The 26358-nt window shown below is 40.1% G+C and overlaps 1 protein-coding gene across 3 annotated transcripts; it reads right to left on the bottom strand.

Annotated features, from left to right (window-relative positions):
• Window positions 1–5565: 5565 nt before the first annotated feature.
• Window positions 5566–21108, bottom strand: ETS2 (ETS proto-oncogene 2, transcription factor). 3 transcript variants are annotated; one of them, XM_083500683.1, is made up of 10 exons: window positions 20758–21108; window positions 15336–15407; window positions 13021–13141; window positions 11724–11843; window positions 11249–11449; window positions 10964–11047; window positions 10218–10460; window positions 8501–8764; window positions 7759–7877; window positions 5566–7113 (listed from the first exon to the last, which is right to left on the bottom strand). In XM_083500683.1, exons 2-10 carry the CDS (start codon window positions 15405–15407, stop codon window positions 6898–6900), a joined length of 1440 nt encoding a protein of 479 aa, XP_083356809.1. In that variant the 5' UTR covers window positions 20758–21108; the 3' UTR covers window positions 5566–6897. The 3 variants fall into 3 exon arrangements, with proteins under 3 accessions (XP_083356809.1, XP_083356810.1, XP_083356811.1); XM_083500684.1 differs by having other exon boundaries at window positions 7759–7873; window positions 8497–8764; window positions 20758–21072; XM_083500685.1 differs by lacking the exon at window positions 20758–21108 and adding an exon at window positions 19319–20486 and having other exon boundaries at window positions 15336–15438.
• Between the last annotated feature and the right edge of the window lie 5250 nt (window positions 21109–26358).

Here is a 26358-nt window from a genome sequence, read left to right on the forward strand (position 1 = left end):
GAGACGTGGGAATGCAGAAGCTTGCAGGAAATACTAGAAAGCAAAGAGGGTTTTGTTCCATACAGACCTCCTAAATGGTGCTCTGGAAATTTCCATCCCAGCTGATGCTGGAGAATTACATATGGTCCTGTTAGTGAAGAGTTGTGGTTCTTGAAGAGCAGAGGTGGTGCAAACTCTGTTTAGTCAGAGTCTTCAGGTAACTGATAGGACTTTTTGTGTGCATATTGTCTTCACCAAGCTGTCTGGGCAACAGAGGTTCCTTTATAAACAGTCTGCTTCTCTATCTAAACACACCATTAAGAGACTGGTGGTTAGCACACAAGGAAACATCCAATTATTATTACCTTAGGTCTAAATATTTGCCTTGCAAGTGAACAAACAGAAATGGAACTTCAATTAATACTTAAACTGTTACTTAATAGGGAATTTAGAAGGTCATGTATTGCCTTAAGGCTGATGCACAAACACTTGTATAATGTGTGTGTGCAGTATAAGTTGGACATTGTTTTTAATTCTGAAGCTCACAGAAACACTTTCGTATTGTCACTGCCTCATCATATATATTTTTTGCAGGCGGAGTTGGTGTCTGCATAATGAAAAGTTGAAAATAAATGGGGAGAAATATGAGACATTTCATTAGATGTGATTATACTCATAATTATCTTACCTGATTCATTAGAAACTATGTTAATATCAGCAAATAATAAACATGGAAAATTATTAGAAAAAACTGCATAGAAATAAAACTAATAATAATAGTAGTAGTAGTAGTAGTAGAGATGGAGTTTATAAGATAGAGGATGCCTTTGCATATGATAAATGATTTCAAGATCAAACAATGTGCTGCATAAGTTTGAATACATTTTTGTTGTTGCTTGTAAGTTCATTTCAAGTCCTTTCTTGGTGATACTGCCAATGTTCTTCTGAGTCAGGTTCAGAAATTTTTTTTCAGGGGTCATGAAATATATGAATTTTATAAACCCTGAATTTACTCTTTAGCTCATATCAAAATCTGTGAGGGAATTCTTGGCTATCTTTCTCCATGGCACCACCAGTCCTCCATGTAAGCCTCAGGGGTAGAGGAAGGAGGGAGGCAGAAAATGAAGAGAAGAGGAAGCCTGTTCTGCAATATGTTATTTTAAGATGGAAAAAGAAAGAGTCTTGTAGCACCTTAAGGGTGCCATATTTGTTGTAGGGTGAGCTTTTATGTTCTAGAATCCATTCCATCAAATGCATGAAGTGCTATCCTCATTTGGCAGACATACACACATTCATTTTCCCATTCCCTCCAAGAACTATTTGTCTGCAAAAACTCACTTACTGTTAAATTCCTAACTGGTGTCTTAGGTTAGCTGAACTTTGAATGAGCTAGTTGCAAACTACACATTCTAAAGTTAAAGTACAGTCCTAACCTCAGGCAGAAATTCAGAATGCCTCCTCCTGATTTGTCCTATGATTAATGAGACATCATTGCCAACTCCTTTAGGCTTCATTCTTCACCACAGCAGAAGTACAGCTATCATCTCAAAGAAATGAAAAACTTCAAAAACCCACTGCAGCAAGGGGGCAGAATGTGGGATTTTCCACGCTCTGCTTTGAGATGATCCAAGTCCCCCTTTTGCAAGCTATGTGTTACGATCGTGCAAAGACATGAGCCATCATGTGCTTATTGCTGAACGGCATCTCAGACAGCACGCACATTGCAATGGCCCCAGCGGGCAGATAAAAAGTTGTACTTTATCTGGCTCAAAATGGGAAATGTGCTGGATCCTGTGCAGCCAAAGAACAGCTGACTCTCTAGAAAATGCCTCCAGCATGAATTAGTGTAGAGTTGTAAATTTGCATGCAAAATTACCCCCCACCTTTTTTTCTTTCAAAAAACAAACAAACACACAACTTGTCTGAAGTGCTCAGATAATGAAGACTAAATCTGACTGCTTATGGATGCAGGAAACTTTAAAAATCCCATTTTGTAAAACAAAGCAACACCTTTCTCCCTTTCCCCTTGTAATGCAGGAGTAAGAAACCTCAGTCCCTGGGGAAAATATGAATATTGCACTACAGGCTTCTTCATCTAGCTCTCAGAACTGGGCCACAAATCCTCTCACCAGGACACAGCCACCAACCAATCATTTTTTGCATCCCGAGTCTTTCATTTTGGCTGCAGTATGACCTTGTACTCTAATAATACCTCTTGCTTGCATGGTTGGAGGATGGAGAGGGATGTGCAAGTGTGTGTTGAAGTTAGCTTATACGAAGGTAAAATTTACATTTGTTGCATCTCCCACTTTTGCCACTGGCAAAATACAGTGGAACCTTGGGTTACGTACCACCCTCCTTACGAACGCTTCGGGTAACGAGCTCCACTAGCCCGGAAGTAGGTGCTCCTGGTAATGAACTTTGCCCCGGGATGTGAGCGGAAGTTGCGTGGTGGCAGCGCGGCGGCCCCATTAGCGAAAGCGCGCCTCAGGTTAAGAACGGTTTCAGGTTAAGAACGGATCTCCGGAATGAATTAAGTTCGTAACCAGAGGTACCACTGTACCTTCAGAAAGCTGCCCAGTAGAGAATATGACCCTCAGGCTCACAAAGTTTCCCCATCTCTGCTGTTGTTGTTGGCATCTGGCTGTAATGGCATATCATCATGTCTCTGTTCTTTGAAGGTCCTGAACCGGAAGGGTGCAACAAAGACTGATTTCTCTTGTGCATGCCGCTAGACAGGTCTTACTGTCAACATTATGTGTGCCGGGGGCACAAGATGGCTCAATACAGGCCAAAGTCATCAGTGCACATGGATTGCCAGGAATGAACGTGACTGTTTTGGAAAAACAAACTATGCAGTGCTGTATTTCTGAAGGTGGAAGGGCTTAAGTCTGCTTTGAATTCACACTACCTGATCTGGAAATCCTTTCTTCTTCAATCAAGGCAGGTGAGGGCTGGTTCTGGTTATCCAGTTGTGAGGGGATGGTTCTCTGTGCATACTCATGTGGGCTCCCCTATTCTTGTGTACTGAACACTGCTATGAAAGCCACTCCCAAATCTGAGCCCAAAGCAATCTCTGATTTTGAGTCATCCCCAAGATTATGTGAGCCTAAGAGATTACCTGAAATCTTTTGCTCTCCAGAGCATCTGTGAATAGTTTAGGTGGGCAAATTAAAGGCTGCAACTTAACCACACGAGACTGATTAGTTAGCAAATGGTTAAACAAAACACCCAGCTCATCACTCTTTAGAAGACTAATACAGTAGTCAGGACTTTTTTTTTTAGTGCTATGATGTAACATCTTTTTTCTGCTTTCCTGTAAATGATTACGGGGCTTTGCAATCATTGCCTTGTCTGTCCTTCAATAGAAATACAGCAATGTTTTGGACACCAAATTTACCACAAGGTTAGCACATTTGCCACGTAATTCAGAACATGTTTCATAACTTTGTAGGCATACATGTTCACACAGTAATCGCCTATGACTTGGCTGGCGGTTTGATTTCCAGTTCCTAGATTTATTTTTAGTCAGCTTGGCAAAGTGGAAAGTTTTGTTTCCTCTGTGTTGGAGAATGGCAGCTGCCCCACTTCTGCAATTGCAATAGATGGGTGCATGTTTGCTGTCATGGGAACCTAGTGGACACTGCCTGTGATGTCACTGGCGATGATGAGTAACTGTCAGGAAAGGGTATATGTCCATAATCACATGCAGCCTTCTGAAAAGAAAAAAGGAAACACATGCTTCACACCATGGTCCGCCACCAGTTCAAAATAATCCAAGCAGTTCTGTACTCTACCTCTCAGGACATTTCCAGCTTTCCTCAGAGAGAAACTGACTTCAGTAGAAGCTGCTGAGATCTCAGCTAGTTGGCTTCACTATTTTTGTGACAGGTTTGGGGAAGTGAATTAAGAGAAAAGCTTTCCCCTTCTGCAGCAAGTTCCCCTTCTGTTACATTTGAAGTTTGTCAGTATGACTTTGTTGGATCAGGGACAATTGCAGAGTTGTGATAAGGTTTTAGATGCTCCCCTTCTCTCCATAAATGACTGTGTCTAGGTAACCCACATCTTCCTTGGTTAACAGTGTTGCTATCAGCCGCCTTGGTGAGGATATGGACTCGGACGTGGAACAACTTGCTCATCGACAAGGTGCTTTCCTCCCAACAAGCCATCTTGCATAAGATTAGTAGTACCAAGAATCCAAAGCAGGTGAGAAGGAATCTTTTTGGCAAAACGATTATGATGGAAGACGCTCTTGCATAAAGTTGACAGTGAAGCTGACCCCCTCTATTCTTCAGTTTGTTTTAAATTGTTTCATTGGATTGTAACATTGTAGGATTCTATGGTTTTAAGCACCCACACCCACACACCTGGCCAGGATCTTGTGGTGAAGTAAGAAATCCATTTAAATTATAAAATAATAAAATGGGAATGATTCACAGAAGAAAAAGTCTAAGGGACTGAAGCTGTGAATTACAAGCATATCTTTAAGACCACCATCCCACATAACAGAAAGCCTCTTTAAGATCTCTGCACTTAAAGAAGCTGAATTTGCAAGAGGCAAATTGTTTAGGCTTTGAGGTTGCGTACTCTGCATCACATTTCACATGCTTAGTTACCAATGAAAGACAAGACTCCTTCATAAAAGTAACACATGCACTGAATTACAATCTGAATTCTTTCAATTTATGAGGATGTACATCTCCCCCTCCAGTATTATGCCAGTCACATGCCCAGCATGTGAGTTGGGGCAATGGGGAGAGAACTAGCTACTAAGCAGTAGGCCTGTATATCCATGGAAAGATGAAAGCATCAAGCCAGACATAAAGATGCGACCTCCAGGGCATCTGATTGGGGCGGGTCTGGGGGGAATGCTTGTTTTCTGTAGCTGCCTGTTGTAAACACTAACAAAATTAGCACCGTATTAAGTTATCCCTTAAAGTCACCCTTGAAGAGGGAGTGTTGGAAAGCTCTTCTTGTGGGAAGTAGATATTGGATGCATCTGTAAACAGGATTGTATCTGCACACACAGAAAAGATCCCAAATATTTTCCAGCTGTGTTTGCATGTACATTTATAGCAAATGCCTCCATTTGGGCCTGTTTTACATGACTCACAGCAGAATTTCACAGTATTTTAAAAACCCCACACTAATTAGAAAACCACTCCAGGGCGTGTGTGGTTTTTGGAGTCCAAATCAAGAAGTTGAAATGTTCCACCATTGAAGGCAAGCACTACAGAGTATATGCAGTTTTATCAGCTATTGTGTTCTTCGGGAGCATGTCTTGTTGGCACGTACACAATTCACGCCATTCAATTTGATAGAGACATGAGATCTAGCTAAGTAATGTATGCATATGGGTATTTATTGCTTCTGCTGAAAGACTGTCAATCTTGCAGGAGATGGAGCTGCTTCTCTGCAATACATTTGCATTCAAATCTTGATGGACACTGATATGATGGAGAGACTATTGCCCCCTGTGTCAACCCCCAGGACTTATTAGACACTTAGATATGTACTTATTGAATTGCTGGTAAGTTTCAAAATTACTGTTAAGAATTCATAAGCGCATAAACACAACTGTTAATATTCGTTCAAGAGGTTTTAATAACATTTTAAACATCAGACTGTACATTTAAATTTACATCAATGTCAAGATAAAAAATACTTTTCTTTTACAATATTTTTCATTTACAAACCATTTTTTCCAGTGAAGTGTTTTTGTTTTTGGCAGTAAAAATAGCTGCTACATATATCTTTCTCCTAACTGCTGAAAAGGAGTCAGAATTATTTCCAAAAATAGAATTCATATTTTAATCAGGATAGTTCATGAAGGGTGAGGGCGAAGGTTGGGGAATGGCCAACAGAAGAAAAGAAATAAGGACTATAATAAATTGTTTCCAAAAGGACATGCATAAAAGAGATATGCCATTAATAAATATATTTGAAAACAATATTAACATTTTCAATTTCAGTCAGAATAAAAGGCAAATTGGGCCTTTTATGCCCCAGGCTATATTATTAGTCTCTTTCAAAAAAAATGCTCAAAGTGTTTTTCTGCCAGCCATGAATTATTCTCCTTGAGCAAAAAAGGCACTCAGCATGTGCCTAAGTGATTTATCAACTCCTTCAGTAGATTAAATACTTGTTCCAGGATGCTTAAGTGCTGCTGTTCTGAAATGAAACCTTTACTTTCCTCCTCTTTCAGATGCTTATATGAGCTTAAATTACAATATACAATATGTTAAATAGGAGCATTAAATTGCCAGAAAATCATTATGAACGTGCTTATATACACAAACACAAATAACAGACTTTGAAATGGTACATATTTCCTCCCTCTTTGTGAGGACTCTCTGCCACTGCTCCACCTGGCTCTGAGACTACAGTTTATTTGCGGAGGGCACATGCGCTGCTTTGGCAAGAACGCCCAATGCAAATTCAACTCAGTACCCAGACTTAAATAAAGGATGCCTAACCTTCCCTCTCTTAAATCACACGTCATGACATAAAACATCTGCAAGGTTGTTATTTTAGGGTTTGTTCAAGCTAGAAATTCTGGTGGCTATCAGCCTTTGGTTTGGGTAACACCCTTAATTATATGGTGGTATAAATAACCAGAACTCTAAACCCTGGAGTACTTTCGTATCTTCCAAGGTACAGCTGGGAACTGTGTTGACCTCACTCGTTGCTGCTCAAAAGGTTGGACACATCAAGATCTGAAGCCATGGTGCCCCCAAATACGGCCATTTCTCTTTCCTTTGACTTCACCTGGTTCACAAAATCACTTATTTTAAGGTCTTTTACAGTGCCCCACTCCAAACAGCCAGAAGGTAAAACTAATGACTGATGCAGGAGGTCCCAGTTCACAGTTCATGCGTTGTTGCATCCTTCCATCAATGCTACAGAAAATTGCAACGCTCAGTCTTCTGTGTCTGGCTGCACTCCTAGCATTGCATGCAGCTCCTCTGCTGTATAGCCCAACAGGTTATGTAGGTCACATACAAAACGGTATACATAGCGCTTCCCTGAAGTCTTGTGTATGATGTTCTTGTCATAGTAATAGCGGAGGCCACGGCTCAGCTTCTCATAGTTCATTTTGGGCTTGTTTTTCCTTCTGCCCCATCGCCGTGCGACCTTAAAGGAGAAAAATGTGGTAAGAGTTATTAACATTCAAGGTAACCGCTGAAAATCTGGATTTTAGGAATGGAGTCATTTATTCCAAATGCCATGTTCACTAGCACTTCCACAAGGCCAAGTTAACTGGAGCATACTAGGAACAACAAGTTCAAAAGGGAAAGGTGGAATGAAATGCCTAATCCTTAAAAGCTTAATGAATAGCTAAAGACATCTAGGGCATCTAGAGAGTTGCAAAAAAAGGAGGTTTTAAATAATGAAATACTTCCAAGTCACGCTTGAATTATGAGAATTATGAGTATATCTGAAGTGAAAAGCTTCAACAAATTAACTTCCTGCAGTATTTTTCTAACTGAAAGAATTTAAATCATGAAACAACCACTTGATACCTAATAGAATTCATTCATTCTCTCTCTCATATCTCATATATATATTTATGTATATATATTCCTATCCTGGTTTAGAGTTACCGTATGTCTTTAAAAAACAAAAAAGCTGGCCAACAAACTATACATGGGAAACAAGTTTTATACATCTAGTTAATACTGCTTATATTAAGGTGCAGAGTACAGGCTGTCCTTCCTCATAGCTCCACCTAAGAGTAGGCGCCAAACAATTTCTATTCAGGACAACTGAACTACTAACCTCATCTGGATCTGTTAATTTAAACTCCCATCCATCTCCAGTCCAGCTAATGAATGACTGACACGATTTGTCAGTTAGAAGCTCTAAAAGGAACTGCCACAATTGTATCGGTCCACTACCTGTTAATACCAAGATAAGATAAAATTATTGTATACTGTCATACATAAATTAATGTGTTAAAGAGACTAGCACTCAGGATTTTAGTATAATTGTTTAGTATAATTAAAGTCTTCCTGGGTAAAGGTAAATCTGACACCAGAGGTTGAATCAGAAAAAAATATATCTATACACCTGTAGTTAACAGGATTTTCTTACAGTAGATCTGGATTCACAATCTTAAAAAATTCATGGCAACAAATTGAAGGAAGCTTCCTGCCCTCCAAACTGTTGGCTACACTTTGCAGTACCCCTTATGTTTCACTCTGAAATCCACCCCCAACAATTGAATTTCATCTGAAACGTGGATTTCTGAAAAGAACTTGCACTGGGCACAAAAGAATTGTTGAATTCTGCTTTCATTTAGCTTTCATACACACAGAAAAGTGTACAAATAGTGGCTTTAATTGATCTTTATTTTGAGGGTAGTCCGATATTGCTCCAGTTACATTTGTAATGGCTACCTCTGTTGTCATTTCACCTAAATAAAAACGTACCCTCATGGGGCATTATGCAATCGGTGAAGGGGCAGAAAAGCCCCAGTGGCAAAAACAAAAAAGGTCAAGGAAAATATTGTAAGACTTGCCTGTAAACCCAGCTAGAATTGCTGCTGGTATAACTGGTTTCCCTTGCTCCACAGGGTCACTCCTTTCTTGAATGTAGTCTTTAAAGGACATTGTGGGTTTGTTCAGACACAAGGACTGGCTGCAGTCATCATCAAAACTCTCATAAGATGGCACACGCTGGACATCTACCAACGAGGACTGGCTGTTCCAAGACTGCAGCAATGAATCTGAGCCTTCATAACTTTCTGTGCCACTGTCACTTGAGTCATGCTCTTTAGGTTTACCTGAAAGTGTGGAAAAGTCACAAGTTTGGGTTCTTTGTATTACTATCGCAGCTGAAAAAATGGAAATGATAGGAACACCCGGGTTTGAATGGATGAGGCTGAGAATACAGGCTCAAAACTGCAATCTTAGGCTGGATTGAGACACATCAAAGAAACGTTTCAGTTAAATGCGTTGTAAATTTAAACAGGGAAAACAGGTGGCACAATGTTATATCGCATATACAGCGCATAGCAATCGCATTTTCCTTTGCCAGTCTAGCTGAGTCCTTAATTCAGTGCAGCAAGCCAATGAGAATGCAGCTTAGTTTCTCATCGCAAAGTATTGGAAGACACAAGATCTACCCACTCTGGAAGAATGGCAATGAAAGTGATGGACTATATGACACTGGCTGAGATGACTGGCAGAATCCGTGATCAGGGAAAAGAGACGGCGGAAGAAGAATGGAGAAAATTTAAAAGTTATCTTAAGGACTACTATAAACTTGATGAATGCTAGTATGTCGAGGTTTTCAGGAAAAAAGGGATACAGTGATATAAGATCAGATTATAGAAAAGACTAAGACGACAGAGGTTGGAAAGGAATATTTAGAAGTTGTTAAAAAATTATGGACATGGGGATGCAGAAAGGGGGGGTATGGGGAAGTCCAGGAAAAGAGGTTTATGAAAAAATGTTATGAAACTATACGTGTTTGTATGTCTTTTTAAGTGTTTGTTTGTCTTTAAAAAATTCTGTAAAACCAATAAAAATTTTATAAAAAAAAGAGAGAGAATGCAGCTTAGTTTCATCTCTTTTCTTTTTAACAGTTAGTCTGCCCCCACTCCACCAATTAAGAACTCAAATTACAGAGGTTGCAATCCATCGTAATTCAGATTATGTTTAAATCCTTCAATTTTCCCAGTTGTGGTAAGAATACTACTTTGAATCCAAGGGTTTTACTTAATAGATCAGCACATCACTTGAAAGTGACTGCAACACCCCAAGGACCACTTCTCCTCAACAACCCGGCCCCTGCAATTATCATATGAGGCCCTTTTTGTTTGTTACTATGGTATGCACTTTTGTTTATATATCGTAAATCGCCCTGTGATTTTCACATGAAGGGCAGCACAGAAATAAATAATTAATTAAGGAAGCTTATGAAATTTATAGCTTTGTTGCCAACCGTTTAACAAGACAGTTTTTTTTCTTTTTTCTTTAACAAATTGTACTGTACTCCGTTGACCTATCAAAAGGCACTATGAGTTCTCAGCATCTCAAAATAATGATTTGTGGTTGAGTAATAAAGAGGTAAGTTGGGTTGCTAACTCAGAAACAATAAGCTTGGGTTTTTTTAAAATACATAATTGCTAGAGCACATGTTAGGAACTGTATTATATTGATGTTTATTTCTCGGAATCTTCTATACTGTAAGCATTATGAACAAGAAGGGATCATAGGGAAGTGCAATCTTACCAGAGTTATCCAACATCAAGTTCAAGTTGTTTCTTGCGAAGTCCTGGTTCATGGAGCAGTAGTTCACATTGACAGTTTCTAACTGTGCTTTAGGAAACATCTGATATTCTTGTTTTAGGTTAACTACATTTGGTCCAACAGATGTCTGACATAGGTCATCCAAAAGGCTGGATTTTGGATAGCTGAGGGCTTTTGGATAGCTGGGTACCTGAGCACAATACTGTGCTTGTTCTATGTTAATACCTGGGGGGGAAATGCACATTTGTTTTTATAATACTCATTGCAGACTCCCCTAGAACAGTATCAGATGTCAAGTAGAACAATACATGTATGGCCCTAACACTTGTTAGCACAATGTCAAATGCCAAACATGACAATTAGTCAACTCAATCTCCCCTTGCACCTTATAACCTTCTCACCTCTCCCCAGGCAAATATATTGGGGTTTTTCCTTTAAGTTTCTAGTCCTAACAGATCAGCATTTTGAAGCATCTCCATTCCATTTATCACCAGTTCCTGGCAAAAAAACATACCCCCCAATAACCTGACTACCTCCCTCACCTTTCTGAAAGTAAAAGGTATATAAAGCAACTTTCTGTAGATTGCTGAATATGCATATGCAATTTCATCCAGGGTGTATACTCTGTACAGCACAGGTATGAAATTGGATATCTACTGACATCAAAAGGAAATTCAGTCTTTCCAGCTTTCCTTAACTGCTTAATTAGCCTAATTAAAGATACTTACCTAATGTGTTGTTGTTGACCCAGTGCATGGATGAAGTGAGATGGGCGTTTTCCATATACTGATCTTGTGGCTTTTCTTCACTGTCTGGAAATAGAAAAAGTATTTGTTTATACATTTTGGACAGGGGAATTTGCTTTCATCTGTTAAAAGGCAACATGTGACATTTGTATAACACTTAACAAAAGGATTAGCATTTACTTTTGCAAGTTTACCATCCACTGCCCCCAAACAAAACTTGTCATATGTTTCCTGGCTCATGCCACTACTCTGGTTAGACTTATTTACCTTTTATCATTTGATCCAGATGTTCCCAGAGAATATCACCCACATAATCTGGTGCCAATTCCAAGAAGCGCTCCTTTCCCAGTCTGCACAACTCTTGCCCATCCATGGCAAACCTCTCAAAGTTCACATTTACCAAACTAAATTCATTGGTGGCCCAGATAAGCCACTGGCACACCTGATGATGTGACCATAACCACGGATCTGCAAGGAGCAAGACAAACAAATTAACATTAAGGAAACTCTCTGGAGGACACACACTTATGCCTACTGGCTGCTGCCTCTTTTACTAACACTTCTCCACATATTCTTTTGAGAAGCACCCAGTAAACTAAACCTACACCAAGCTCAGGCTACATTCCTCAAAAGATCATTTGCAAGCACTCAGAAACTCTCATTTTGTTTACTGGTATTATAATAAAACTACCTTTCTAAGGCTAATCAGTGTAGTCTTTTGCATTAGAAATAAAGCACTTACTATTTGGAATACCCAGTCTGCGCTGTTCCTTTGTGAAACCACTGAAAGTTGCTTTTAAGGCCTGACTCATCACAGCCTTACTGCATGGGGTTAAGAGAGGCAATTCACAGCTGTTTGATTCTGAAAGGCAGAAGAGTTGCAATAATTTAGAAAAGGGAAAGGGGGAAATATGTTTAAGTTTCTTCTTTCTCAACTGCAGCAATGCTTTGTTATTAATATAGATTTTGGACCCAACTGTATTCTTTACAGAAGTTGCCAGTGACATAGCATTAGAAGAGACTAGCAACATTTCAACACTAGAAAATAACATAAAGTAACCATGTTTAGAATTGTTTGCATAAACATAGTAATTATTCCGAACTTGTTATTTAGATCTGCATTCCTTCAGGACAGGATCACCAGCATTGCTATCAATGATTTTAACTCGCTTTTTGTAAGAAAGAGTTTGCCCTTGGTATACGGAGTTATAATCATTTCAAAACCACAATACTTCGCTTATCTATGTTCTATTGACTATTTCGTCAGGTGTACAGCACTATTATGGCAAGAACAGTGTTGCTGCAACTGGGGCTCTGACGAACTATCTGAATTCATTTACTGATAGGCTACCTGCCAGTGTGACTTTCAGAGTAAAATACTACTTTCATTACCAGAAGAACTAAATGAACTTTGCATCCTGATCAGTTTCAAGCCTAGGACCAAGAAAGCAGTCACAGTGCTCCTTGTAATGGCTTCGCCATTAATTCCAAAAACTATGCACATCTTTGTACTTTGCTACTCAAGCTAATGGAGCCACATGCGCAATCTGGACTGAGAATTTTAAATTTATATTACGAGGGGTATACCTCTGCCCAACTCTACCAAGACATTTCCTACATAAGCACTACAGTGGAACCTCTACTTACAGACATAATCCGTTCTGGAGGTCTGTCTGCTGGTCAAAACAGTGTGCTAGAAGAGGCGCCGTGTGTGCGCATTTGGCGGTAGCGCGCTTCTGCGCATGTGCAAATCGCGGCAAACCTGGTGTTTACTTCTGGGTTTGCCGTGGATGCAACTTGGATAGTCAGCGAGACAAGGCGTATGTAAGTCGAGGTTCCACTATACTCAAATTAATAGGAGCTACACATGAGCAATGACTTTGCTTCAACGCTATTCTATTATGAATAAGAGGAGATGCCCACAGATTGTGCCTTCTCTAATTCTACATACAGGTGACTTTGGACCACATCCTGTTTGGAGTATTCAATTCTATTAACTAGCATGACAGAGGTGTTACATTTATTAAACTGGTATTTACCATAAGAAATAGAATCAAGGCCTGTTGGCACTTCCTGGACTGTCTGATCTTCATTTAATGAGGGAAAGTATCCAGTAAACAAAGAATTTGCACCTTCAAAGCTATCAAATGCAGGCTGCCGCTGAAAAAGAAAACACAAGAAGTTCAGTTTGGATAGTTTAGTACACGCACAAGTTTATAGAGCAAATGTGATATGGTTATGTAACTCATTGTTCCAGGAATCTTAACAGCTCCATTCTATGTTAAGCAGCCATTTCTTAGTCAGTATCATTTCCCTTGAAACTGACTAAGTACATACGAAGGATTGACGCTGGATTTCCTGATTAACTAAAAGCTGTAGCAGTAGTTCAAATAGGAAGTTACAAAAGCATCTTCAGATTCATAATGTCATGGAGCATATCCTTGCAACATTTTAAAAGCACAATCTGAAATTTGAATTAACAAAGATTTAGGTATTATTTTAAAGGATTTGCTTTATTTTATGAAGCACTGTTCGCGTTTGAATGACTACATAGCACTATAAGTTCTATTAAGGGGGGAATAGGTATGGTCTAGACTCTAGAAAACAATGGGAGACACACATGAAATCTGAACAGTAATCTGAGGTTTGAGGTTTTATAATTATTTACTTTCCTAAGTAACTTCCTTTTTATGAAGCTATTCACCAGAATAGTTTTATGAAATGCACACTAACTGCATACTGATATACAGAAACTGCACACTAACCTTTCTTGTATAATTGTGTATAATATGTATAAGCACCTATTTGATAAAAAAATCACACACACACGAGAATACAACACTACCATCTTTGTAGCAGCCATTGTAAAGCAAGTCTGAAATAAAAGATTTGATACATTCCACTATTTTTTTTCACCCATTAACTCACAAACACAGCCATTCACTGAAATGTTTTCACATCATTAAAATGGTTAGCTTGTTGAGGTGTTAAGATAGACTTCCAAGAACAATGTATTTGACTTTCTACTGCTTTTATTAATATATTTGTATTCAAACGGTCAGGGAAGCAGCATATCTATGAAGTTTGGGTGCCAGTTTTGGGTAACTTCTCTAATACATTGCTACTGATTTCACCCTTTAAATTCAAAAAAGCATATCACAGGGTGGAAAAGCCAGCACAAAGTACATCTCTCAGATGTGTGCCTCTATTGGCTGGTTTTAGCCCAACACTTATTTAGTCAATGTGATTCAGTCTAGAACAAAGAAACTCTTCATATAGACATTACTCCAATAAGAAAATTCAGCTTTAAGAACTTAACTTGAGCAAGTTGCTGTACAAATGAAATGATTAATAATAAGCCAGCTGTCTAGCCTTCTAACAACATAAATTCTTTCAATGTTAACTGATAAAAGATCTGAGTCAACACTTTCAACATAATCTGGAAACTCCTGTGTTTTGTGTAAACAAGTGACCCTTGTACTGAGTCACTGGAAAAAATGCAGCAGAATTAAGAGTGAGTAAAAGGCATGCTGTACTGAAAAAAATGTTTTGAATATGAAACTAAACAGCACAACGAGCACGTTAAAAGCATAGACACATAAAAATCCTGAACAAATGAGGAACAGTTGTACAATGTTGGAACTGTGCCCAGAAGGCCAACGTAAGTCAACCAATATGCCTTCAATATTGTTTGTGACTGGCCTACCAGCCAAGAAAAGGTTAGCAAGCATCTTCCATAAGGCCTACATTTATATTCTTTTGTCTTAACTAAGTAAAAATACAACCTTGAACAGTTTATTGCTAAATTAAGACATAGCTTCATTTTGCTAAATTATTCTGTCTCCGATTCCCTCAAAGGTTTGAATGTCAGGCAGTATTGAAAGAAATCAATAGTGGAATTTTTAAAGAGACATAAGTTGTTGATGTCACAGTAAGCCAAAACAGCAGACAAAGCACTTCTCATAGGGGACTTTGAATTTTTAAACTACAGGACAATTAGGGTGTAAATACAATCAACTGTACATAAAAGTGCTACTTGACACCAGCACATTAAGCTTTTGGCTATCTCAACAGTGCATTTATTTTATACACCTGTCTTGGTGAGATCACGAGGCAGGATTTGGCTTTCAAATTGCATAGCAAATAAGAAAACAGTTTCTGTTATTCTCTTTTCAAATATAGAAAGCCTATATGCAAATGACACAACATCGAATTAAACTAAGTCTTCACTGGACTGTTACTGAAAATGTTAGTTTTTAGCTGGAATAGAAGTATATTGTTTATAGCATGTAAAAATAGTTTCATGCATGCAAAATTAAAGTGTTACTGAAAATGTTTGTTTTTCACGACTCACCTTGAGCAGTCCTCTATATGCATTGCACACAGGTGCTACCTGATCCATGTTCTTGATTCCAAAGTCACTCATCTAAAATGAGAAAATAAAATATATATGAGAGCTATTTGTTGACAGGGGAGGAAATGCTTTTGGCTCATGCATGAACATTATATCTGCTGCAGTTTACAAAGGTCATACACAAATGTCACCAATTTCCTTCATTCAGAAGGGAGAACATAGGAGAAGCAAATCAAGAGTTATCATTTAAAAACGTTCTAGCCGTGCTAGATTAAACTTTAATGTCCCAACTCCAAAGAGTTACACAACTAGCTTTCAAACATCACCCCACCTCACAGAAATATTTTGAAAGAGGATAATTTGCCAAGCTGTATGTGATATGGCTTGCTGGGTGGAGGGTGTGCCACTGACCAATCCAAAACCAACAATCAGTATGTCAGACTTGGCTATTTTAACTTACAAGTTACAACATAAAGTTCTACCAACACAGAACTTTTTTTTAATTTTTAAAGATCATTATACACAATTGGGTGCAACCATCGAAGTACTCACTATGGGAGAAGACTAGGCATCAAACACTCAAATACCAATCACTACAACAGCATCTTGACATGTACACTATAAAGGTTACGTTGATGCTACCTAGTATTTAACTTATAATAAGGATTATGAAATAGGGAGGCATTTTGGCTCAGTGGCTGGACTTTGGTATGGCACTGTGAAATACAAGTTCAAATCACCAGACAGCCATGAACACAATGGGTGGTCTTGGTTAAGTCAACAGCATCTCAGCCAAACCTATGTCACAAGATTGTTGTGAACACAGTATTTCATTTTTGCTCTACTTCATTTCTATTGATGAAATCTCTCTGTATGCAGAATGACTCGCTTCAGCTTCTGGCAAAAGTATAGACTGTCTGAATTATAAATTATTACTGAAACACTATAAAATGCTATTGATATCTAAAGATGGTATTATTCATCATCCACTCATCATGAACAGCTGAATACTTAAGTATGCATGGCCTTAAGTGAGCTTTCCCAAAAATCCATAAAAGTGAGCGTACACATAGATCAAACAAGAAAAAAGGTTTTAATCCTTTTTTCAATTCTTTCTAAAATCTCCCCTCCTTTTTTGTTCACAGTATAAGATCATATAAAAAGAATATTGTTGGAACTTAATACTGATAGTCATTTGAAAACTAAAGAATTGTTAGAGAGTAATGACACAGCAAGCAACACCTCATCCTAATCGCATCCATTTGGTTAGAGAATCTCCCAGCTATTAGTGGAATTTACTTCCATATAAGTGTCCTTAGGGTCATCAATCTTCATTAAAACAATTACTTTAGGACAGATATATTTTATCAGACCTAGTTCCATATTTTTGTTAGCCTTAGAAAAGGTACACTCTAGTTCCCTACCAACTCAAACACCAATTTTGTACTCACTTGCTCCAATTATCCAATCAGGCCTATACAACCTACAGGCCTGAAGTGAAATAAAACCAGAGCCAATTCTTATTAGCCTCCATTAATTCTTAGTCCTACTACATGTAAGTAGGCCGCCCTGACTAACTACCCATGTTTCAAGCTCAGCCTTGGGCAGTGGTGTTGTCTGTGCCCCCCCCCCCCCACTTTTGGCTCTAGACTCTAGAGAAAATGTGAGCCTTGCCCTTGGGCTGTTCTTCCACAGCACTACCTAATGATCAACTTTTCACACCATAAATATATTTTACTAGGGGTTTCCACAGGCAAACTGTACACACCACTGTAGACATCTCCTCTATTTCCCCATTCACTATAATGGAGAACCTAAAAATAGCTTTAAACTTTTCTCATTTTAGCCAAAGTGGATGAGATTTACAGGTACAGGAGCTCCTCCAGAGTGGATTAAGCTTGCCAAATTGCAGACAAATAGATCCGGGGGCTTTTTGTGAGGAAAGTAAAAGGCATTCGTTTTCTTCCATAATCTCTTATGAAAGCAGAGCAGGGGTTTCTCTTTTGCTCTTTCTTACCTTAAAACAGTTAAGAAGTGGTTGAGTCATGTGTATTCTTGATTCTAAAGTTTTAAAAACTCTGCAGTTTCACATAGGGCCTAGTTTCTGGTGCCCTTCAATAGATCTTACAGACCTTGCCTGTGTCCTCTGATAGGCCACAGGACTCCAATACAGGCTTTAAATCGTGATGCTTTTGTAGAACACTCCTGCGGAGTTCTGAAGAGCTCTGGGTTTGTTTGTGTTAAAGCAGAACGATGAAGGTTTTTTTTTAAACACCTTAACTTTCATTATTTTTTTTAAAAAAACACCTCTATTGCTGGGCTTAACAAAGAACAACCCAGAGTCTTCCGTGCTCTGCAGGCAACATGCTGGACAGCACCACTTATTGCAAAGCCCACAGACCTAGGATAACTAGATATACAATGACATAGTAATTATGTGTTTAAAAACCTAGAAAATAAAGTGACACTCTGTGCAAGCCCTGTTCTAAACTGGGGGGCAGGGCGGCAATTGCCTACATCATGTTTTAACAAGACTTCGCTCCAATTCGCTTCTTTATTCAGCTCCCACACATAACTGATGCACACGCTATTTGATTATTGTTGGGATAAAGGATTTAAGGAGACCAAGAGCAAACTGCACTACAGTGAGGGGAAATGATAACGTACTTTATATTTAATAGTGCCAGGAACAGTATAATGTGAGGTCTCTGACTAAAACTCTTAAAACTACTGTTGATGGAACTGTGATAAGACCTGAGTACATTAACTCAACAAGAGAGGATCAAAGAGAAGGCTATAAAAGCAAGCTTATGGGGCGTTGTTCAGTTCGTCACAATTGAACACAAATGTTTTATAGTAATGCTTTGGCACAGAGTTGGTTTAACCCTTATCTTTCAGACTGGTTATCAGTTTCCAGGAATGCATCTGTGTATCCACCTCATGTACTTTGCGTAAGGAGGTTATCAGCCAAAAGATCAAAATGCTGTTAATTTTAATGTAGGGTTTTTCCCCCCTTAAGAATTCCACACCTGGCATGAAAAGGTAAGAACATGGCCCAGCTTCTTCTCCCTTATGTCAAGTCTTTAAAATCCCTGACCATTAAAAGTGGAAATCCATTTTAATTTAGTGTCACTTGTAGTTGTCTGCTCATATAGAAATCTGTATTGATACAGAATTTTAAAACCTCAGGTTTATATAATGAGCTATTTAAACTTGAAAGAATTTATGTGGTAAGTATGAAATACTTTATATATTAATTATACTAGGTGAACTCTTGGTCTCTGTGTGTTTTCAAACATACATGGGCTCTCTCTCCTCCTAGTCGAAAATACATCTTTTTCTGATAGCTCCACTGACACAGTTCTTTCAAAAATCAAATTCCAACAAGCAATGCTTTCTTAGCTTCAAGAGAAGCTTTCTTTTCAAACAGCTTTGTTTATGGAGGCAGAGGCTAGTTTCCTGAGGTTCAGCACTGGCTACAACTGCATTTTATATTAAAACTGGGTATTATTGACCAAAATCTCCTGAGCTAAATGGGTTCCTGTAAATAAGCATCTTCTACATAAACGACAAATATAAACAGCCCTTGCCCAAATAATTAGCTGATATTTCTTCCAGTAAAATATACATAAATGTTACTGATGTTTAAGCAAGATTTTCCTGCATTCATTCATTTTCTGGAGAAGTTTCAGTTACATACATACTGCCATGACTGTAGCATGTTTAAGAAAAGCCATATGTAACACGTGGTGCTCAATTGTACAAGTATGCATAGGTATATCTTCTGGGTACATTATTTATAAAGGGGGAAGGGGAATAGGTGAAGAGATAAACAGCCTGTTGCTTGTTGTTACTCTCTAGCAAATCATAGTATACCAAAAAACAAGTCTTGAAGCATATGCTTTTTGTGGATAAAACTAGGCCTTACTTTTCCATTTGCCTTATAAACACCTGGTCAAGCTAGCAGGTAACTAAAAACTTACTTATGTGTAGGTGATTGCCAGAAGCAGTTAATGCATTCATGATCAACATTTAGTAACCAAAACGTTAAAATACTAAAAATACTAACTATAAAAGATCACTAATGATTTTATCCCCTTGTCCTTTTCAATGCAACATTATAAACAAGTTAATTTCTTACAAGAAAGTTTAAAAGCCTAATCAACAGTGAACCATTATTAATGTGAATATGCCACACAAACAACCTATTCACTCTCACAAAAGGTACACAAAAATGAAGCAAGACATTTAGCTGTTTGGGGTGGGGGGACGACACATACAGACATAATTTTTAAGGGCAACAATTCCCTTCTCTGATCCTGCTCATATCCAAAGAAACATCCATTAAGTGCCATTAGCACGTGGATCAATAGCATTACAAGATTCATTTATACTGTATCGGAAATGAAGACTTAATGCGGTAAAAGCCTTCTGCATGCAACACTTTATGAAAAAAAGGAATAGTGATCAAACTACAAATACTTGATCTTAACAGCCCAAATATTTACCAGACTTAATATTTACCAGAGTGAGCAACAAGAACGCACTAAAAGTGGGTTTTTTTAAAAGTTTGTTTTTCAAACTCCTATCATTCATCTTATATACGCCTCTCCTCTTTCTTCTAATCACATGGAGATCAACTGACTTGCAAAGTTAGATCTGAATTATTCTAGTTCACGGACCCCATTCACAAATCCAAAAAAAAAATTAAAAATTACACCAACGCATTTTTAGAAGAGCTGCTCCAGTAAAACCGAGATAAGGCCAAAACAACTGCTTTGCCGGGCCGGGGAGAATTTCGCCTTTGATTCCGAAGCAGTTATTTCCCACCAGCACAAGCCTTTTCAAGGCAGAACTGATGGCCGAAATCCCAAGAGCCCAGTTCAGAAAGAACTCCAAAGCAGCTTCCGGGAAAGCGGAAAGACCTGTTACTCGCTAAGCAAAGCAACGCCTGCACCCTCGATCCGCCGGGATGTGCCTGGCATCCCGACGACGAGAGCCCGCGCTGCAAGCCACACAAAAAGGAAAACGACCACCGAGAGAGAGAGAGAGAGAGAGAGAGAGAGAGAAACAAACACACGGAGCAGAAGAAGACCCGTATCCGGCTTGGCGAGATGCTCTTCCACCACAAACGCTGATTAGCGCCTCTGGCCCACGGCAAATCCCTGGCCAGAAAGGCTGGGGGAAATGGCACGGCGCTCTCCGTCTTCTCTCTCCGCCCCCACCGCCAATTCTCTCTCGCCCACCTGCGCCCCGTCGCCAGTTACCTGAGCCCGCCTGCTCGAAGGCGCCTCCCTCCAGCCCAGAGAAGCGCGCGCGCGCGCCAGCCTCCCCGAGCCCAGGTTCCCTCGCGCTCCCTCCCTCCGTCTCCCGGCTTGTGTTTCCCGCGCCGCGCCCGGCGGCCTCGCGCGAGGTCCCTCACCTGGCCGAAGAAGATCCGCACTCCGCTCCGTCCAAAAGGCGCCTCCGCTTGCGGACACCCCCCCAAAAAATATCCTTGCGCGGCAGCCGAAGGAGCGCGCACAAAGCACACGGCGACGTTATCCAAACACGGCACCGGAGGTGGAGGAGACGACCCTCCCGGCAAAGCACCACCAGCCGCGGCCGAGTGAACAGGCTCTCGAGCAAACTCCCAGGCCGCCGAAGGACGTGTGTGCGTGTGTGTGTGAGGGAGCTCGAGGTGGCTTCCCGCCGGCGCTGCTGGTGGCCCTGGAGTGACTGCGTTGCGCTGGCGCGGGTTGGGCACGCCTGGCTTCTTGACGGGGCGAGGGCGGCGCCGAGGGAGGGAGGCGGAGCGCGAGCAGGAAGAGCCGCCCCTCCGCTCTGCTGCTGCAGCTGTGCTGCCCCGCCGCAAGCAGGAGAGCAGCCCCGGCTGCCTCTGTCCCCTCGACGGAGACGCCGGGAAGCCTCGAGGGGGAAGGGATGGAGAGGCTCAGAAGAAACCTACTTCGCAGAAGAAGGCGAAGGAAGACCAAAGCAATGACGAGAGCCTTTTTGGATCAGACCAATGGCCTATCTAGTCCAGCATCCCGTTTCTCGCAATGGCTAACCAGATGCCCATGGAAGCCCCCACATAGGAAATGAGCTTGCCCTGAGCTTATTGTTGTCATGCTCAGGAAGAAAACCCATAATTCTTAAGTTTATCTGTAAACTGTCGGGGGGGGGGGGAAAGCAGGGTATAAACAAATACTATAATCTTATTATTAATAATAATTTTATTGTTTATACCCCGCCCATCTGGCTGGGTTTCCCCAGTCACTCTGGGGAGCTTCCATCTGAATATAAAAAAATAATAAAATGTCAAGCGTTAAAAACCTCCCAATACAGGTTTCAGATGTCTTCTAAAATTGTGTAGTTCTTTGTCTCCCTGAGTCTGATGGGAGGGCCCTACCGCCAAGAAAGCCTTTTGCCTGGTTCCTTGTAACTTCACTTCTCGCAGTGAGGGAACCACCAGAAGGCCCTCGGAGATGCTCCACAGAAAAAAATATATAAATTGCTCCACACAAAATGTATAAATAAAGACACCTCTATCACCTCTTCCACTTTTTTTTTTTTTTAACTAAAAAGCCCCAAATGCTGTGGCCACTCCTCATAGGGAAGTTGCTAAAGCCCCATGATGATTTTGGCTACCCTTTTCTGAACATTGCCCAACTACAAGATCCGAGTGATGTGCTGACCAGAAGTGTATGCAATACTGCTAGTGTGGTTGCACCATAGATATGTATACAGGCATTCAATATTGGCAGTTATTATTTCAAACTTGTTCCTAATGATCCCTGGCATGGGATCCACCTTTTTCATAGGAAGGGCAGAGTACAAGGTCGATGGTAAGTGAACAGACATTTCTGAGAGAGAGTGAGCAAAGGCTACTTCAGGGCATAGCTGTCAACTTTTCCCTTTTCTTGCGAGAAATCCTATTCGGAATAAGGGAATTTCCCTTTAAAAAAGGGAAACGTTGACAGCTATGCTTCAGGGCTCAGCAACCGTTTTCAGCCGTGGGCCAGTCCACCGTCCCTCAGACCATGTGGTGGGCTGGACTATATTGGGGGGATGAACGAATTCCTATGCCCCACAAATAACCCAGAGATGCATTTTAAATAAAAGGATGCATTCTACTCATGTAAAAACACGCTGATTCCTGGACTGTTCACTGGTCGAATTGAGAAGGCGTTTCGGCCGCATCCGGCTCATGGACCTACCCCTGGGCTACTTTTTACCATTCATTATATAACTGATAATACAAACATCATACCAATTTCTAGGGCCTGTTCGTGTTATTACTGCTTACATGCCACAACGGCTTCCACAGACAATGAAGTGGCCGTGAAATGTTAGATGGTTCAAAACTGTTCATTTCCATGGTAAGTGATAACTGGTGATTTCTCCAACTTTCTTGGCTGGTACCATGGATTATGTTTATATGTGGTCATAAATTGTATTCCAGGCACCAAAATAGCATTTATATTTAATTGATGTGATCTGAAGTAAATGGGCTGTGAGACCCACTTTTTATCTCCTTACTGAACACAATGCAGGCTACACTTGCCCAGGAGTATATAGACAAAAGCACACCAGGCCTATTTTATTATTATTAATTCTTAATGCAGGAAGCTCTTGGGCTGTATTGCAGACTACATCCCATATCCCATAGGTATGTTTAATTATGTATATCATTATTATGTTGTTCAATACAAATGCTTAGGACTTTTCAACCGTTTTGGAAACTCACATTTATTTGCTTTTCAGTCCACTCTTGTACATGTTACGTCTCAGTGTGCCCGATGGGGCTTAGTCCCAGGTATGTATACATGGACTATCCCTCCTAGTTCTAATTATTTTGCTTGTTTTCTTGGAAGTAAATCCCACTGTATTATTCAGTGGGGGTTACCCCTAAGTAAGCAAGAATAGGATTGCAGGCTCAGCTTCTATATCTGAAAGAACAGTATCTCTTGAAGAAGTATTTATGATATGATAATGCTTTGCTCTCTTTAAGGTTGCATTCTCTGGAAGCTATCATATGATGAATGGTGGCAGGAATGAATAAATATTTCCTTTAACCCTTTGGTGTTCTTTGTTTTGTTTCATTGATCAGATTATTGTACTGTTTACTGTTATGGCTGCTGGTTTTTGTTTTTATTTGGTCTTCCTTTAAGTGCTGATTTTATTATTGTCTTTACTCTGTTAGATTTGAATAAACTAGGGCTCAACAATTTGGGGGTGCTATCCTATACATGTCTAATAAGACGTAAGTCTTGGAGCTTTCTTTGATGCTTGCTCCGAGGTTAGTAGTAACAGGATTGCTGCCCAAAATAGACATTTTATTGGGGGCTTTTGTATTGTTTAAATTTATATTTTTGGTGTTGTTTGGTATGTTTCTAGCATTTTATTCTGTATTTTAATGTAATGTGAAATCATTTCTGGCTGTCATTTTCCACATTGCCTTGAATGCCTATGGGCAGTGAGATGACTCCTAAACATCTTTTGTAATAAATTAATATCCCTTTCCTAAAGTGTGCTTTATTTGGTTTTATGCTCTTCTGAAGGATGCAGAATAAGCTAAAATTAAATGTGTACTTATGCAGTCATTCATATTGTGATACAGCTAATATGGTAAGAGTATTGCAGCCATCCTGTTGCAATAAAACACCACTAGTTCTTTCTCAAGGGCCAAAGGGTTTATTTCTACTCAACTTCCTCCTTAATATACCAAACAGTCCCCAGGAGGACACCAGCTCTCATTATTCTATTTCAGGCCTTATTTTAATAGGTGTTATGTTAATGCCACACAGCTGCTGGAAACATAAAACATTCCATGGTCATTTTAAAAAATTAAGCTTTACCCTTTATGACAGTAGAGGAGGTGATAAACCGAATGTAGGGTATCCCCCACGGCCAGTAGTGCAAAGTAACTTTAAACATTCCCATGATTTTTAGTTAAATATTTCAAGACTGCAACATTTGGGGTAGACCTAATTGGCTATTATTTAAGAATGTGAGGCAGAACTGCGCTTTCCTGATAAACGATGTAAAATAAAACGACCACTATCAGAATGCCATTATGGCAATCTTTTCCGCAGTTGATAAGCTGCGTATGGTTCTGGTTGCCTCACCTCAAAAAGGAGATTGTAGAGTAGGAAAGGGCAACCAAAATGATCAAGGAGCCCTGTTCTATGAGGGATGTTCAGAACATTTGGAGCTTTTTAATTCAGAATGAAATGGTGGGGGACATAGCAGAGGAGTATAAGAAGGCGTATGGTGTGGAGAAAGAAAATAGGAGGGGACACACCCACACCCCAATCTCGAATTTGGGGCCGTGTTGGAAGATTCAGGGCAGTGCATAGTTAAACATAGCTTAACAAATCACTTATATTTTAAATCAAGTGTAAATGTGCAGTCATTGTACTTTAGATGAGATATACCATTGCAAGCTCATGCTTCTTTTTTAAAAAAAACCAGTACTTGGTTTATTGAATTTATAATCAGCCCTATACCCAGAGGTCTCAGGGCAGTCCCTCCCTTTTACTTTAGGCCCAACTATTGTGACATCAATGTGCAGTTGTAGTTGTGCTTTTTTGTTGTGTGGAAATAACTTCTTTCAAACTAGGAAGCACTTGGGTTTCAGGGATATTGCAGCTTCTCAGCACATGGATTGCAGTGTACTGTTGCAAGCGTAGTAAAGTAATGATCTCCCACCAGCAGGTGAAGTTGTATTTGGGAGTAGTGTCTTGGGAGTGGTTGTGTGAGTGATACAAGGACCTATTGGACTTGTGTTTGAGACATCACTGATGATGATGAGTGAGAGCACACCCACATAAACCCCAAACAGGCCGCCCCCATATTATGAGCCTAACCCCAGTACTGTACTCAACCCCCAAAGAGAGGAATTGCACATGCTCAACTGAAACGAACAGACAAAAGTTGGAAGACCCTTTGTTGTTTATACTCCTGACAGTACAGTGGTACCTCAGGTTAAGTACTTAATTCATTCCGGAGGTCCGTACTTAACCTGAAACTATTCTTAACCTGAAGCACCACTTTAGCTAATGGGGCCTCCTGCTGCTGCCGCACCGCAGGAGCACAATTTCTGTTCTCATCCTGAAGCAAAGTTCTTAACCTGAGGTAACATTTCTGGGTTAGCGGAGTCTGTAACCTGAAGCGAATGTAACCTGAAGCGTATGTAACCTGAGGTACCACTGTATTCAGTATTTAGATGTTTCATTTAAATTTCAACAGTGAAACTGAAAATGGACTTCTCCAGATTTTCTGTTGAACCTGGTCAGTTTTCACTCTTATGCAAGCCCCACCCTGGCTGTGCTCCCTTTCTTAGGTGCTGCAGTTTGCGTTACACAGCTTTAAAAACAGATAGGGAGACCCTTTTTCCTTTCTGGAACTATCTCCACATTCCTTTGAACATGATCTGTCAGGGTCAACGTGATGGTGATGGGAAGAGTTGAAAATGGTAGTGAGTGGGTCAGAAAGTGGGTTCAACACCCCTTTTCTCAACCTCTCTCTGCCACCACCTCCCCCCCCTACAGGTTGCCCTTCCCTGTTTTAAACATAGCGGGTTAGGAAGGGACAAGAGTGGGTTTCCCCACATCTGCAAGGCTGTTCCCCCTACATCCATCCCTTTGGCAGGTGGAGGCCCTGGATGGAGCTGGTGCCTGTGGGTTGAATAATACGGGACAGGTTTTGAATAAAAGCTTGCAAGGCCACCTCACAAAGGATAAACAAAGATGGGAGAGACACTTTAAACTGTGGATAACCCCCTTGAGACATGATATCTGATTTCTGTTCTCAAATGTGTACAATCAAGAAGATTATGACAACAAACATTAAGGGAGGCACACAAAAGCACTGATTATGATGATAGCACTTCTTAATGCAGCAGAGGCATGATCTAATAAGGCAACATCTGTTAAACTCATAAGGGAAGCCTCTGCAAATTGTATGTCAGCTGGATAGTGATTTTAATTATAAGACTGATGAGAACAATTATACTGCCCTTTATATTGAGGAAGCAGCT

The sequence above is a fragment of the Podarcis liolepis genome, assembly GCF_965112155.1.
Source record: "Podarcis liolepis genome assembly, chromosome: 4".
NCBI lineage: Eukaryota > Metazoa > Chordata > Lepidosauria > Squamata > Lacertidae > Podarcis > Podarcis liolepis.

What these genes read in the sequence shown, in the direction of transcription:
- ETS2 (XM_083500683.1), bottom strand. Translation starts at nt 15,407, where the DNA reads ATGAGTGACTTTGGAATCAAGAACATGGATCAGGTAGCACCTGTGTGC. An exon ending in TCTGGATCAAATGATAAAAG is followed by an intron (nt 11,048 to 11,248) that starts GTAAATAAGTCT and finishes TTCTATTTCCAG; the next exon opens with ACAGTGAAGAAAAGCCACAA. An exon ending in AATTCTAGCTGGGTTTACAG is followed by an intron (nt 7,878 to 8,500) that starts GCAAGTCTTACA and finishes TGGTATTAACAG; the next exon opens with GTAGTGGACCGATACAATTG.